We start from the raw sequence: 15,302 nt of genomic DNA on the forward strand, positions 1-15,302 counted from the left end.
GTTCCCGCATTTCCCATAATCAAACCTAAGAAGAGCAATCTGACATGAGGCCGGATATTTACTGAAAAAAAATTCTGTATATTTCACATGGGATTGGCGCGAAGGTAAGGGTAAGTAAACAAATACAAATTCACAATTACAAATTAGCGGATTGACTTTCCTAGCCTTGGCGGAACATGTTTGTATTCCTCATTTTGTTGAATTAGGGCGCTGTACAAAATATACAGCAAAGATGAACGACATAAAGTCGATGCTTGGCTTAGACTTGCAGACCAAATTTAGACTTTTCGTTTGATTATTAGACCATTGTAACAGTAAGTAGGCCAGGTGGTATATTCTTTGCAGTTTCTGGTATTAGTTTTGATCTGTTCATTTTATTCATTATGTTGGATTTATAGCCCGAACGCGCTTGGCCGAGTTGCAACATCTGTTCGTTAGGGCATCGTTGGCTTTCACTGGAGTGGTCAACGAGTGTGCAAGTCGAATGTATTTTGGAGCGGATAAGCTCCTCTTGTCTCTGACGCCGCTCCCTAGTCTTTTCTACGTGTTGCCTACGTTCTTCTTTGCTCCAATAGCGTCCCAGCTTTAGCTCAGAAAGTGTGTCATCATCGGTTGTTGTGCCAGCTCGTTCTTCAGAAATTTGATGGGCTCGGTCACGCAATAACCTTTCTCGGGTTGGCCGACGTGTTATGTATCGACTACCGTCCGCCCGTTTCTTCATCCTCCATTCGGTATTGGTCTCCAGAAGTTTGCGCTCGTGATCTGGCAACTGCTCCGAAACTAAAGCGTCGTTTGCTTTTCTATTGAAACGCTCCTGGCCGTTTCGAGAGAACATCAGTTTGCCAAAAGAGCCAGTCTGAATGGCATCTTCATCAATGGTGGACATAAGTTGAAGATTGCGTTTGCCTGCCGACTGTTGTTGCTGTTTCTGAAGTAATTGCTGTTGAAAAAGCTGCTGTTGCAATCGGATCGTTTGCTGCAGGTTTTCGGCGTTTGTGTACATTGTCCGAGCTGCCGGTAACATAGTGACGTAATTGCAATTCTTCTCTGTCGCATCATTTCGAGCTAGGCGATTATTGCCATTCTCTTTGGTTCGATTAACAATCCTACTTTTCCCAACGTCACCAAGTTGAGCAGTTTGCCTTTTAGTTCTCTGTGGCTCCCTCGTGCGGTCAAGGGGGCACCGCTGACAGCTTTCACAGGATAAAGTTGTGCATGCCCTAACAGACGGGTCGAAATTTGTGCTTGGTGGCCACAGTCAGCTATTTGATTGGTGGGAATCAGAGAGCCAGAGACAGGATCAAGCTGGTCACCGGACACGATGATAGAAAGAGAGAGCGACGATTGCATCCATTCTGCGTTAGGTTTCTTTTGGCAACAAAGACACTGCTCGTATTGCGCAGAACTTCGTCCAGGTGGCAACTGCTGGAAAGGCGGCGACAAGTGAGCACTTTGCCACGATTCCCCAGTTCCAGTGTTATAGGCACTGGAAGTATCCCGATCCTCGCCCACGCTTGCATGATTCGATTTGTGACGATTGCGAACGGTCGATTTTCTCATCTCGTCTTCGTTAGCAATTCTTTTCTGGGTGACGTTGCTAAGTTTCTTTTCTTTCCGTCCGCTCGAATCGCCACTGCTGGAACTCAATTTAGTAGAAGTTGTGCCCCTCCAGTCGGCCATCTTTTTCGATTCACCTGAACCGTTCTGTTGGGCATAGAGTTGTTGCAACGGAGATACGGCGGCTGCTTGGCGGATCCACTGCTCGACATCGTTTGTCTTCTCAACTCGATCGGACCGTGGCATCCCACGTTTGCAATGATTTCTGTACAAAGATTGGACGTTGCTCTTGACTAGGGTAGGTCCCGAAAGCGGAATATTATCTTTCATTCCTGACTTTTCGGCTACGCCACGACAAGCACGAGAGCTGAAAGAATGGCTCGTGACTGGCTTGCCGTTGACTGTCTCCGGGGGTAGTTCGTAGGGAGTCGAATAAACCGGTTCCTGATCCAAACATTCCGAGATTGTTTCATAAATGTGATCTGAATCATCTTTTTCATTTTCCTGTTTTCTTGTCTGGTGTTGGGTCGTTCGTCTGGAATAACGAGTGGCGGCAGTCAGGCATTCTAGTTCCAACGATTCCATTTTTCTATTGACCATGTTCAGTCTTTTATCAGCTGTCATATCGCTGTTTATCTGATTGGTACATGGTACTGTCGACGTGTACGGGCCTGTTTGTATTTCTTCGGTTGTCTGACTCGGTGTCGATCCATCACTCATCCGTGATCTATTCCCCAACAAAGGCAACATTTTTTTAATTAATCGATTTTTCTTTAAGGGGGAAAAAATCAATAACAATAAATTCATATTCAATCATTACCTAGCGGTTCTTTCAAAAGATCCCTCATTCGGATCCTGATCGCTAGAACTACGCGGCAGAGAGCTAGTGCCAAAGCCACTGTCCTGACGCCATTCAACTTCATGGCTATGCCTTTCCTGCAGGTACAAAGCCTAAAAAAAAATATATGGCACACAAATAATTTCATCAGGTTATGGCAACCTCGCGTACATTCAATCGTGATTATTATTTTTTTTTCAGTTTTTTCCTACTTGAAGTTGTTGATTTTCAGTTTCCCTCGTTTTATCATCGCCTTTCTCATTTTCTTCGTCTTCCAATATTCTCTCTTCGTCGCCCTCGACTTGAACGTCTTCTTCTGATTCTCCATCTTCTAGGAATTCTTCATCAAGCTCAGGATAAGGGAAAGCTACAGACAGCACATCCAAGGGATCAGCCTGTCAAGTGGAAACAACGATATAGTTTTCCTTTTAAATCCAAAACAATCTCACGGCCCGTTTTTACTCTTGCTCATCTTCGTTCACCGACAAATTTCAACTTGATGAAACTATAAATATAAAACAATAGGCTAATTTACTTGATTATGTGGCCGAGATACGAGCAACGTCAGTTCAGGTCCGGTGGTAGCAAACAAGTTCTCGGCTTGATATCGATTTCGAACATCTACACCATTTATCTAAAGATGCCCGAGTAAAGTTTTCCAAGAACAAATAAAAATAAAATTAGATCACAGATAAGTCAATAAGAAAAATTGAATTCTGGACTTTCATTTAAAGATAACATTAAGTCCTTATACAGTATATACCTGCAAAAGGACATCGCCTTGAAGAAGTCTTCCGTCGGCTGCCGCAAGACTATCTTCGGCGATTGCTTGGATATAGACTTCTTTATCTTCGCTTTCCGTGTTGTCTTCATCGACGCAAGCTTCATCCTCTTCACATTCCGTAGCGTTGTCGTTTGTTTCAACATAGATCTTGTTCATTGTTTTCTTCTCGGTGAAATTGCTCGTGTCCACCGCTGGCGCCTGTTTACCAGTATCATCGTAATTTATTCGTGATACTGGCAGACCATCGCATAATGTTAGACCCAATTTATCCGTAGAATTCCTCCGTTTCAGCTTGATTTCCTACAAACAGAATAGCATCGCAATTTTCGTTTACCATTTCCTTTTAAATCAACTACTACCATTAGCATTTTTTATTAAAATAAAAACGCTTTGCTAAAACGCAACATGGAAATGGTTAAAGTTACAGATAAAATATCGTAGAAATGTATTTTATTTCTCAAATTATGTTTAGCGAAACCAGAAAACTAGTTAGCAAATAAAAGCATTTTTGATTCGGGAACGACTTTTATGAGTTGGCATTGAGCAACTTCCGATGTGTTATAGGTGTAGGGCATGCCGGTTTACTCAAGCTGTCAGCAGCTGCAGCCTTCTGTCTGTGCACGACATCCCGAAAAAAAGTCTAACAAGCAAGACGACCGAGCTTATTGTGAGTCAATGCATAAGTTAACGTGTGCAAGTATAATGTAAGCTAGGGTGTGCTGAACTTTCGTCTTCATATAAAAATACACGCATTTTTTTCTTTCTTTTTTTTTTTTTGTCTTTTTAAACAGGCTTATTGAATGTAGACATGTTTTAGAAAAGGAAAAAACCCCGAAACAGGCCTAAAAGGAAGTATAAACAATAGCGGAAACAGAAAAAAAAATATGTACGTATATATATAAAGAAAGCTTAGGGTGGCTCAATGTGGGTCTACTGGGGCACGTGGCCTACAGTAAACAAGAACTGCTGCATTGAAGAGTTTAGAGACTCGGTAAACTGTGTGCACGCGGAGGGTGAGGCGCATATTGGGCAATGCTCTAGTTAGACTTTTTACCCATTTTATTTGCTCTGCACGGTTTCCTGTGTTTGGATTCGACGGGTGGTAAAGCAAGCAACCGAGCTCCCAACTTGGCCGTTTGGCGAGCAAGGGGGATTTAAAAGCAGATCGCTAACTGAACTCGAAGGGGGGAACAAGAAAAAAATAATAATAATACTGTCGGCTGGTTGTAACGTGACTGACCCGTGACGATGTTGAAAACTTCGTACCCATCGTACGATTAAGAACCACGTTGCGCCTGCCCCAACTATTTGTGGTCATGCTGCACGCTTCGTTCTATTACCGTACCTCTATATTTTTTTGGGGGGTGGATTATTTCCTCCCTCTTGAATATTGTTTTCCGGTCTTTCGAAAGGAGAAAAAACAAATCACAGTCCATTCAACCCTTTTTTTAAACAACATGCTACAAAATGTCGCTCCTTGGATTTCTTATTCGGAAATTTCAATCATTACACTAGTCTAATTGTTAATTCGTTATTGCATTTATAAAATAAAATAAAAAAAAAAAACCAAACAAACAAACAAAACAAGCATTGAAACTTCTTTTCTCAGCGACAATTTTTTTTTTCCAGACTTCGTCTCAGGGTTTTCTACTCGAGAGCTATTAGAAACGCACTACGTGGGGTCTTTCGTGGTTTGGATCTGCTCGACTACCATAAATAGAGTACATGAGCGTTCGTGGGCCGACCGACTTAATATCCTGACATTCAAAAGGGCAACCCATGAAAATCGGACCCTCCCTTAATACTATAAAACAAACATACACACACACACACAAACTTAATTCTTTAAGTTATTCGAAAATATTTTCGCGTAATACATTGGAAGTTTTTTTTTTAAAGCGAATTGGCAAAACTAGGAATGCCTCATATCGTTCAGGTCAATTTTCATTCCATTTTTCTATCGCATGCCGTTTTTAATAATTCAGCTGTATCGACAACGGCTTTGAAAAAACGCATCTACCTTTTATGACGAAATAGTTGGGGAAAAACAAAAAAATACCTCGTATTCCATTTCTTGTTCTTCTTCAATTACGTCATCATTTTCGGCGAGTTGTTCGGTTTGGTGATAGAAATCAATAGCGCTCCAGACGGGTAGATTCACTCCTGCCCAGTCGGTTTGAACTTGAACGCTATTTCTGATCCCACCGTAAACTTCGTGTTCATGAAGGCAGCAAGTCCGTTGGCTGTTGCATGTCGGAGAAGATGAAATGGCGCTTTCTTTTATGGTAGATTTCGGCTGCATTTACACATGAAAAATATAATTTCCACTTTTAAAATTTTTTAGAAAATCATGACATGAGTTATGGCAGGAAAAAAAAAAACAAACACTCAACAACTCGAACGATTTTATATGCTGTCGTCAACAAGATTTAAAAGTTTTGAGAAGTTAGTGTATAGTTGCACAAACAAACCCGTTCAAAATCTCGACTAGGTTAATGAAACAAGTTTTGCACACACAGTCTTTTGAAAAATTTGTTTTAGCACGTGAGTGCAATTCATTATTTATGATAAATTTTGAACAAGAATGAAAAAAAAAAGTGATTTGTCTAGCTTAACCGAGTGCCCCATATGTGCCCAGTGGTTCCATTTTATTTTCGTTTTAAGCATGTGGCGGCGCCTCGAACTCTCGTTTTAAACTTTCATAGCGTGATTCGACAATACCCATCCATCAGTTGTTAACCGGAAGCGGCTGATGGTGTAGCATATGTGGAATATTTTGCTTTATATTTTGTGCATCTGGGATTCTCAACTTGCTTTCTTGGGATTTGGCTGAAAACTATTCGTTTTCTACTTAGCGCCCGCGCGTTATTAGATAACTAGCTTTAAGAATGAAATTCATGAAATACTATGAGGGCTAACCTTAATTGGAGATAATTCCGACGACGAAGAATTACCAGGAGCACGTCGAAGCATCTGCACTAATATTGGTTCTGACGCCGATAGAAATACGCCAAGGGCTTCTTCATGCGACGACTTGGACACGTCCACGCCATTGACCTGCAATTAATGACCAACAAACGTGTGTTATTGCGATTCAAATATATTTTTTTCTCTTATGTTAGGCAACGAATGAAATGAATTTTGTTTTGTTTTGCATACGGTGTTTTTCTCTTCTTATATTTGCCTGCTGCGGCCAGTTGGTAGCCTCGCACTGCTAGGGTCAACAGCCTTTTCGTTTTTGATTGTTTTTCTTTTTAAATTATTTTTGTTGCATGAAAATGATTTTTATTTGATTTATTTGATACGTGTAGGATGAGTAAACAAATATTGACGTCAGCAGCGTTCATGCCCCGGCTTATGCAGTGATTTGCTGGACAGCAAACATTTAATGAATAACAAAGTCTATAGAAACCAGTTAACCAGTTCCGCGTTCTCAATTGACTTGCACGATTCGCTTTCAGATTTTTTATGTCAGAACGAGAAGCAGCTGTTTTGCTTACACTAACAAGGCCTTGGCGAACGGCTTTCGTTTGATATATTTTACATTAACGTCTTCCTTTTCATATTGTGTGCAAACACACACACACACACACACACACGCACACATCCAAAAACATAAAGACGATCTAGTATAATACTTATAGAAATAACTTTTTTGTTGTTTTTGTATTGTTTATTATTATAAATCTTAAGTAAACCGGAAAATGGGAAAGCTTTGGTCTGTCTATAGAGAAATCTTTTACTTTTGAAAGTTTGCTTTTGGCAACAATAAGAACGCTGGAAGCACAACTCCACGAAGCCTATAACCGCTGTAACGATAGAGGTTACGCTATTTAAGTGCCGGAAATCATTAAATAGCAACTCCATTTTAAACTAGAACGACAAAGGAGAATGTCGTGACCAAAGTAACGAAGTCAAACCGAATCAAAGTTATCGAATATACGTGGCTGCGAAGTTTTTCTAGACGTAAACTTTTATCAGATTTTTGGTTTTTTCTGCACTTGACATTATTATTAATTTAAAACATTAGCATGCTTCATCAACTGTGGTTTAAATGTGTGAAAAGATAAGGTTGCGTAACAATTCAACATCCAAAACCATTGAATTTCAAAGGTATTTAGTTCTTCCGAGTCTTTGATGAGTCCTGCCTTATATAGACCTACCAGTAATATCTGTACATCAATTTGACTATAACGTTACCGATGAAACCTGATACACAGCTGAAGAGACAAACGGTTTGATTAAAAAAAAGCTATGTCCCGACATGTTATTGAAACCCATGTTGATTGGCAGCAATTAGGATCAATTCAAGAACTTGTGTGTTCAGCAAATGAAGCAGCCAATTAAGCATCACGTTTGTTGTCCACGATGTCTAAGAAAACGTTTGCCCTTTCCGACTGATCCGTTATTTCTTTACGATGAGCTAGGGTGTCAGCCTTCCATTTACCCAATACACAAACCATCAAATAAATAGTGCTAAACTTTTCATTTATGAAGGGAACAGCCAATCTGACCCTTCCATTTAAAAAACCAATCTGGTTCAAAGGCAAACGACACTTGGAGCCTAGCAATATTTCAGTCTGACGATATACCCCTCGATGTCTTTGACTAGAGTGCAAAAAAAACAAAACACACAGTTTGTGGCAGATATTTACGGAATTTTTCACCGAGAAACTATTCACTGTTAAACAGGCAACAGGAAGGACAATCTGCATTCTTAAGATGATTTACGATGACTATGCATATTCAATGAATCTGCTACCCCCTTATAACAGTCTACCACGTATGAAGGATGGGTTCTTGTTGACATCTGATAACAGCCGTTATGGTTGGCATTTCGCCTTTTTTTTTATGCTTTCCAGTTTCGCCTTTCCCCCTTCTCTCTTTTTTTTTTTTAAATGGAACTTTCCTACTTTGACCATCGGGTCGACAACCGTTGAGTGAGGATATCCACATTTACCGCAAACTGTTTGCATACGCCAATGTGGGGATCTTTGCTTGTTTATCCGACCGTAACGTAATGATCAAGAACTTACAGTTAGCCTATTCTCCCTTTGCTCCCTGTGTTTTACGGATCTCTAAAAAGACTTTGCAGCTCAAGAGCGGTTTACCCCGTCACATTCCCGGGGAATGTGAGAGACTTTTCTGTTCTATCGCTGCCGATTTCAAACGTTAAGATTGTGTTAATGTATCTGCCTGAAAACGTCGAATGTTTTAACTTTCCCTTTAGCTCCTTTTACGGTTTCCAAGCCAATATAGAACGAAGTTGTGGAACCATTTATTACTGCATTAGCTGACGAAAGAGGATTGCCAAACCATGTTCCCTTATTCCGAAAGCAAGAAAAGCGGCATTCGAACCAAACATTATGGCAATGAATTTTCGAATCTATCTATATTTGACCATATTTGGTACATGGTTTTCCAAATAATCAATAGGTTAACTGCTGACATTGCAATCATTTCGGCCATTAAATTCAAAAACAAAAAAACACAAAAACATTTCGACTATGCCGTACATTAAGGAAAATAAGAATCACGCTGAAACACATGGACGGATTGAAAAGGAGAAATCTTCTAACTAGAAAGGCTCCTGCGGTTTTTATACTTTTACTTGATCAGCCGTGCTGACGATGCAAGCGATCCGCAAGACGGCGAAAATCGTACGCATATAAGTCTATTAAATCTTTTGGCAAGGTGATTTTATCGGACACCTATATGCATGAAAATTCCGGGTATTCCAGCCAAACGAGATAAGGAAGCGCATAGACAATGTAACATCCATACATGGTGGTCAACAGCGTGACACGTCTTGTAAGGAGCCAGCACACACACACACACAAAAAAAACTGCTTCGCGCTAAACTTTTGAATGACATGCGTGTATTGGCATGACATTTCACGTTCTCTCTTGCCTTCATACTTAAATTTTATCGCGTTAAAAGGATTTCGACGGTTAATCCTGCTGCGGCAATGCCGGATAAGGTTTGAAAAATAAATAAATAAAAAACACATTTAAAAATGCATACGTCAATGTCACATTCCGCTTTTCTTCTCGCTGTTAGATGAACCCAATCTGCCATATACAATAGATTTGAATTTCGTGACGCCAGGCCACTTCGATTGTAATTCTGAAATAGCATTGAATCACGCATTCCAAAATTGGGCCAACGGGTTTTCGGTTCTTGTTCCTAAGGCCGCCGCTCATTTCGAGTTTGCTGAACATGTGCAGTACTACATAAACAAAAGGCGAATAAATCTCATAATTGACTTTCAAAGTGTAAAAAGCCCATTCAATTTTAAATTTATTTATTGGGTGAATACTTTCCGAGCGGAGGAATTAAGCATGATTTCTACTCAGCAATAAAAGCTGTAGTGAATACATCTTAGTCAAGTCGATCGCTAATCGATGAAACATGATACGTGTTTCGGAACGCTGCTTTCAGATGGGTTGATTAGTCGTTTATGATATTTATCACTCTGCGATAATGTCACGGGGTTTAATTTTTTACGCTTTCTATCTATTGGCATAGAAATCATGAAAAAATGGCCGGCGATAAACGAATGAGCGGCATGTACAAATAGACAAGGCTCAAACTTCCGATTGCCTCATGGCCGTCGTTTCTTTCTCGAACCTTTCCGAATCGCATCAGTTTGCTAATATGACATCATGTGATGAAATCAACTGTTTGCGCTTGTCGTTCTTCGAAAGTGTGTCGTCGTCGTGTACAAAATAAGAAAGTCAACATCCACATTTGTTTTGTTTTCTTATAAACAAACAAAACAAAAAATGTTGTCATTAAAATGAGCCCTTCTTCAAAGCCATTTAAAGCTATTCTTGTTCTTTGTATGCACGCCCAATGTGGACGAGGGAAAAGATGACGAAAGGAGGGAGGAAAGAGAAAACGGAAAGAAACAAGGGGGAAAAAAAAATGAAAAGCGGGGAGTGAAATGAGAAGAAAAAGGGGGAGAAACTGTGAGAGGCAGAAAAAAGTAACATAAAATCTGGTAGGCTGTAGCCAACTAGGAAATAAGAAAAAGGAAAAAAAAAAAAGGCAGGGGGAAAGAAAACATTAGAACCTCTCTGGGTCCTCTGATGGCAATGCATGGGTCGCGTGGCCAGGCCGAAAAAGAAAAAGAAAAAAAGGGAGGCTGCCATACTTGTAACGACCGGAGAGACTTTGGGCGTGAAAATAAAGAAACTTGTAACAAGATTCAATTGAAAACGCTCCTAAGAGAAAGCAACCGGAGAAGAAAAACAAAATGCTGATTTCCCATACAGGAACCTCAATGGCAGCTTCAACGAACAAACTGCAAGTCGATTAGAGTTTGCGACCCATTGGCGTCAATGTCCTTATTCACTGCGTGTTTTCTTGGGTGCTAATTCTTCGTTGTGACTGCGACTAGCCATCCGAAAAGGACCGTGTCTGTTCAATAAGCATGTGACTCACAAGTGAACAAAAGAAAGTAAACGGATAGGCCACCCAAACGTGAGGTGTAATATAATTGAATCGATCAACCATAAACTGTGATGCTTACTTTCTCTTCTCCTGCAACAACAACAACACAAAAATGTGCATTGTTTACTACCGTAGATAAGAAAGAAAGAAAGAAAGAAAAAAAGAAAAAAAAGAAGCGCTCAAAGAAAAAGAAACGAAGGATAAATGAGGCGGGCAAGAAGACGACATGTTGTTTGTCAAAAGTGTTCACTCTGAGCTTCCAACCATGAAGAAACGGAAACCACACGAGTAGACCCTACAGCGTGATGGTTGCTCACACGAGCCCATCGTCACGACACTGACCAAAAATGTCATAAAAAAAAATGAAACAAACGCCTTCATTGAATAAATTTCTGAAATTTTCTTCGGTAAGGAAACTCAAATGATTACGTTCATGACTCGTGGCGAAACAAATCGAGGTAAGCGTGAGCGAGCTATTTCATTGAATCGGTAACAGATGGCCTAGCATTTCTGAACAATTCGCTTATTATCACGAAGTCTTAATTTGCATGAAGAGGACGAAGAAAGGGTCGAATTTCGGCTAAACCGAGGGGGAAAAAAAAGGCGCATTAAACTAAAAACAGAAAGTTAATTTTTAAAGCCGATTCAGATAGACGCGGTTCACGTCCCCTCTCTTCTTGTTTTTTTCTTTCTTTTCCAGCCATGTTGCTCACTCGAACGAGCACCAACAGAGAAATCTATCTTAGCTTCCATAAAGTCGGAGATGGAGTCCGTTGATTGCGTCTTGAGCGCATAAATAAGGTTTCCCTTTCTTCTCCCTCTCCCTCCTCTGCTCGTCAGCCCCTCAGAAGTGGTATATGTATTCGATTTTCTCCTTGACAGACGCTTCGAAAAATATTAGCCTTAATCCTTCTAATAACGTAGATGCCCCGGTCCGCCCCTCTCCCTCCGCCAAGTATTGCGTGGAATGACGTCTCTTAATGACGATTTTTTTTTGCCCAACGAGAAATTCATTAAATAAATCGACGAAAACCAGCAACTGTCGTTATTGCCTCTGGAAGTCGAAAATGGAACGAAACCGCATTTCGTGCCTCAATCATCGCTTGTTTGATACAATTTTCAAAGTCGACGATGAAATGGAAATAGCCTGGAGCAGATCGTTTTTTTTTTTCTCGTTTTTTTTTTTTTAAACCTGGATGCCATCATAACGCCTGGATAATAATATAGTTCTTGTAAAAAAGAAAAAAGAAAATGTGTATATATACATATTTTCTTTTTTATAGCTGACCGTTACGTAAACAAAGAAAATTTACCCTCGTTTTAAGACGGCTCACGCTAACATGTAACCACATGGTGTTGTATTTGGAGCTCGACATCCGTAGCCACGCATTGTTTAACTTGGCAAAGAGTACGATCAACGTTAATCAAATGACGAGAGGAAAAAAAACAAATAATAATAATAAAAATTGTCAAAATACAACGTACAGTCTTTGGTAGTATTTCACAGACTTTACAGATGCGTATCTGACAAATCGGACACGTAGTTAAACTGCAAGCGCAAAAAAAAAAAAAAAGATTCCAAGTTAAAATTCGTGATCGGCGGATAGCCCGTTGTTTTTCTGTTTGGAACCATCTAAAGAAAAAAGATACGAAAAGGGACATGCTGTGCAAGAGCTATACGAAAGCTAGTATTTATTGTGGTTTCAGGTAACATCACAAGTGCGACGTTGGCATTTAAAAGGACCTCCCACAATGTTTTTGATTCCCCCCTCCTCTTCCAAGACGATACATATTAAATATGTGATTGAACCCATTTCCCCTTTCAAAAGATCGCAGGGAGGGCTGGAAAAAATAAAAAAATAAAAATAAATTCAACCATTTCGAGAACACGTATGCTTCGGGAGGTTTTTTCCTTTTATGAATATTTTACGTTCCATCACGAGCGACGAAGAGCTTATTCGAATGCACACACACACACACACACACACACACAATGTTTTGGATATTATTCAACTTCAACTCATTTGTTATTTTAATACGTGGGACCAAATCGTGATTCCTCACCACTTGGTATCGAAATTATTCATACACCTTCAAAATACCAGTTCTTCGTATAACCGAGTTTACGAAAGCAAATTTTGGTTCTTACTTGTAAAATAACGAAATCCATTGCTTGTCCCTTGCAGCACTGTTTGAAGTTCCTGCGCTGTCGAAATCAAGAAGAGTATTCCTCCCAGATGTTGTGCTTCACCATTTACTCATGTCCGCTAACGCAAACCAGGGGCTACAATTAAGTTGAGGGGGGAGGGGGGGCACGCACAACCTGAAAAGAAAAAAAAAAAGAAGCAGATTATAGTCAATTTTACCGTATTTAAATCACACATAAACGAATGAAAGCCAGTGATGGATTACAAGATTGCTCCAAGTGTTTTATGAGTGTCGGAAAAAAAAAAAGGGAAACGCGCATTTATATGCTGTGAATTAGAGGGAGCTGTAAAAAAGAAAAAAAGTCTTTGGATTCCAACACCATACAAGGTCTTGGAAAGGTGACGGGCATATCCTCCACCACATCTGCGCCCAGTCACAAAAGACTTGACCCTTCTCTTCCGGTTTTTATCAGCCAACAATTAGACAGGAAGTCGTCTGTACAACAGAAATGTGGCTTTCATACCATATACGTATAAAATGATTTTTTTCTTCGAGAACAATTTGTCAGTTTTGTTGTTGTTGTTGTTTTTTTTTTTATCTATTAAAGAACTTAAAAAAATATATATATTTTCCCATGTCCATCCGAGTCAGTTGATTTCGATCTCGGCCGTCCTAAGCGAACTTTTCATTTAGACTGTCGTGCCGGGTGGATAGGGAAAGAAAAGGAAAAACGAGGGGAGTGATGGAAAAAGGGCTGCACCAGCACACCCAACTGGGCTTGAAGAGTTATGAAGATGAGAGCCGCTCAGACTTTTCGGAGCCAGCTGAGAATGACGCCTGGCGGCTATGTGCGTCTTGACTGCGTTATGAATGCTGTAGGTTGAGTTTTTTTGTTTTTTTTCGGTGCTTTCAAGAACTCTTATGCTCAGCCCGTTGTTCAACAGCTTCTCGATATGAAGTAAAAAAAAAAAAGAAAAATGAAAAGGGATATAATAACTTTCCGACAAAAGATTTATCATGCCATAGTGAACGAGGAAAGTTGACTGACTTGTTCAAGAAAAGGTATTGCCTATTTTTAAGATTTGGCATCAGATTTACGAGGATCATGTAACGTGTAGTTTTCTTTTTCCTTTGGCCAATCTCACTTGCGGGAAATAAAAACCGTTTTCACTTCACAACACGCATGGCGATGTGATAAATTTCAACTAAGCTTGTTAAATAAAAACAAAAAACAAAAAAACAAAAAAAAAACTTGGGCAATGGTGTTGTTGAGTATCATAGCACCAGCAGTACATGTTCGGCCAATGGCAACACGCACGAGTAAGCCCTTGCCGAGTGTTCACATATTTTATGCTTTCAGACATGATTGAGTAAAGAAGTCACTTACCGTTAAACGTTCTATACAGCTGGCCAATAGTCCCACATATCTACACAACAGGGTTATCCTTTTGAAACAGCTACTGTTTCGCACGTGATCGGAGAATACACACCAAAGAAGTTCTATTGAATTGCAGTTCAATGGCTAGAACTCTGGCTGGGCGTCTGCCATTGCTCGGAATCTATAACCGACTCGTACGAGGGCAAAACCTCAACTGACTCTGACTCCTGCAACAAGCATGTCTATCAGTCTCTAAAGAGTCCAAGAGACACACACACACACACACACACGCACACACACGAGTTCTTTTTACTGGGTTGCCCTCAGCCTCAGGGCTCTCAAGCCCCCAAGCAGCCGGTACACAGGATGGACGTTTGGAACACCCCAAAATAAATAACTGGAAAACTTTGCACCTTGAACAGTCATTGCGTCTTGCTTGAAGAAAAGAATAATTCTTCCTGGTTACGTTCACTTACTGTGTGTTACACTTTTTTCTTTTTTTTTCTCCCCCTATCCCTAAGAAATGGAAAATATACAGATTAGGATAGATAGCACTGCTATCAGCTGGTAACCAGGCCTCAGCCTCACGCTGCCTTACACTTTTTATTTAATTTAATTTTTGTTTTTCATTCTTTTTGTGTGTGTATGTGTGGAAAACGTTAAATAAGTGAATTTCCTTGAATCAATTTAGTCCTTTTCTTTGCTTTTCCATATCCTGGTTGTTTTTGTGTGTCACAGTTTATGACTGTTTACCGTCAAATGCGCACGAACATCTTCAGTCACGGTCCCTTTTCTTTCCAGAATTGAGGTTATCGGCAGCAACCAGACGATGCAAAGGACACAATGCTACACAATCAGCAAGGACAAACAGACAAAATGTCAGTCTGTGAGGTAAGAATATTTTTGTAAGGATAGTTTTCCCGCTCAATCCCGTGGCAAATTGTTCTTTTTCCTTGGCCTCAATACCATTGGACATGATGATGCACTACAAGCTCCGATTTCCGTTGTAGCCCTTGTAGCCTTACATGTACCGAGACCCAAAAAGTTGCAACACTTGAAGATAATAAGATCCTCCCCATCAAAGTGTTGATTACAAATTGTTTTCCAGAACCGATGGCGCCCAATCTTGTATCTAAGCCAA

The 15,302-nt window shown here is 40.1% G+C and overlaps 2 protein-coding genes across 2 annotated transcripts; both read right to left on the reverse strand.

Moving 5' to 3' along the window:
- Positions 1 to 57: 57 nt before the first annotated feature.
- LOC123471500 (PDZ domain-containing RING finger protein 4-like) lies at positions 58 to 1,055 on the reverse strand. The gene has a single exon (XM_045172907.1). It carries the CDS (start codon positions 1,022 to 1,024, stop codon positions 299 to 301), a length of 726 nt encoding a protein of 241 aa, XP_045028842.1. The 5' UTR covers positions 1,025 to 1,055; the 3' UTR covers positions 58 to 298.
- Positions 1,055 to 14,388, reverse strand: LOC116922099 (E3 ubiquitin-protein ligase PDZRN3-B). The gene is made up of 9 exons (XM_045172906.1): positions 14,171 to 14,388; positions 12,785 to 12,958; positions 6,099 to 6,236; positions 5,239 to 5,475; positions 3,159 to 3,479; positions 2,931 to 3,029; positions 2,608 to 2,790; positions 2,378 to 2,508; positions 1,055 to 2,284 (listed from the first exon to the last, which is right to left on the reverse strand). The coding sequence occupies exons 2-9, from the start codon at positions 12,803 to 12,805 to the stop codon at positions 1,066 to 1,068; spliced, it is 2,349 nt and encodes a 782-aa protein (XP_045028841.1). The 5' UTR covers positions 12,806 to 12,958; positions 14,171 to 14,388; the 3' UTR covers positions 1,055 to 1,065.
- Between the last annotated feature and the right edge of the window lie 914 nt (positions 14,389 to 15,302).

Source organism: Daphnia magna, linkage group LG4 (assembly GCF_020631705.1).
Source record: "Daphnia magna isolate NIES linkage group LG4, ASM2063170v1.1, whole genome shotgun sequence".
Lineage (NCBI taxonomy): Eukaryota > Metazoa > Arthropoda > Branchiopoda > Diplostraca > Daphniidae > Daphnia > Daphnia magna.

Bases quoted from the DNA above. Each gene is read 5' to 3' on its own strand.
- LOC123471500 (XM_045172907.1), bottom strand. From the start codon at position 1,024: ATGTTACCGGCAGCTCGGACAATGTACACAAACGCCGAAAACCTGCAG.
- LOC116922099 (XM_045172906.1), bottom strand. From the start codon at position 12,805: ATGGATTTCGTTATTTTACAA. The intron at 6,237-12,784 runs GTAAGAACCAAA...CATTAATTGCAG, and splicing joins TGGATTTCGTTATTTTACAA to GTCAATGGCGTGGACGTGTC. The intron at 2,509-2,607 runs GTAGGAAAAAAC...ATTTTTTTTTAG, and splicing joins CTGAAAATCAACAACTTCAA to GCTTTGTACCTGCAGGAAAG.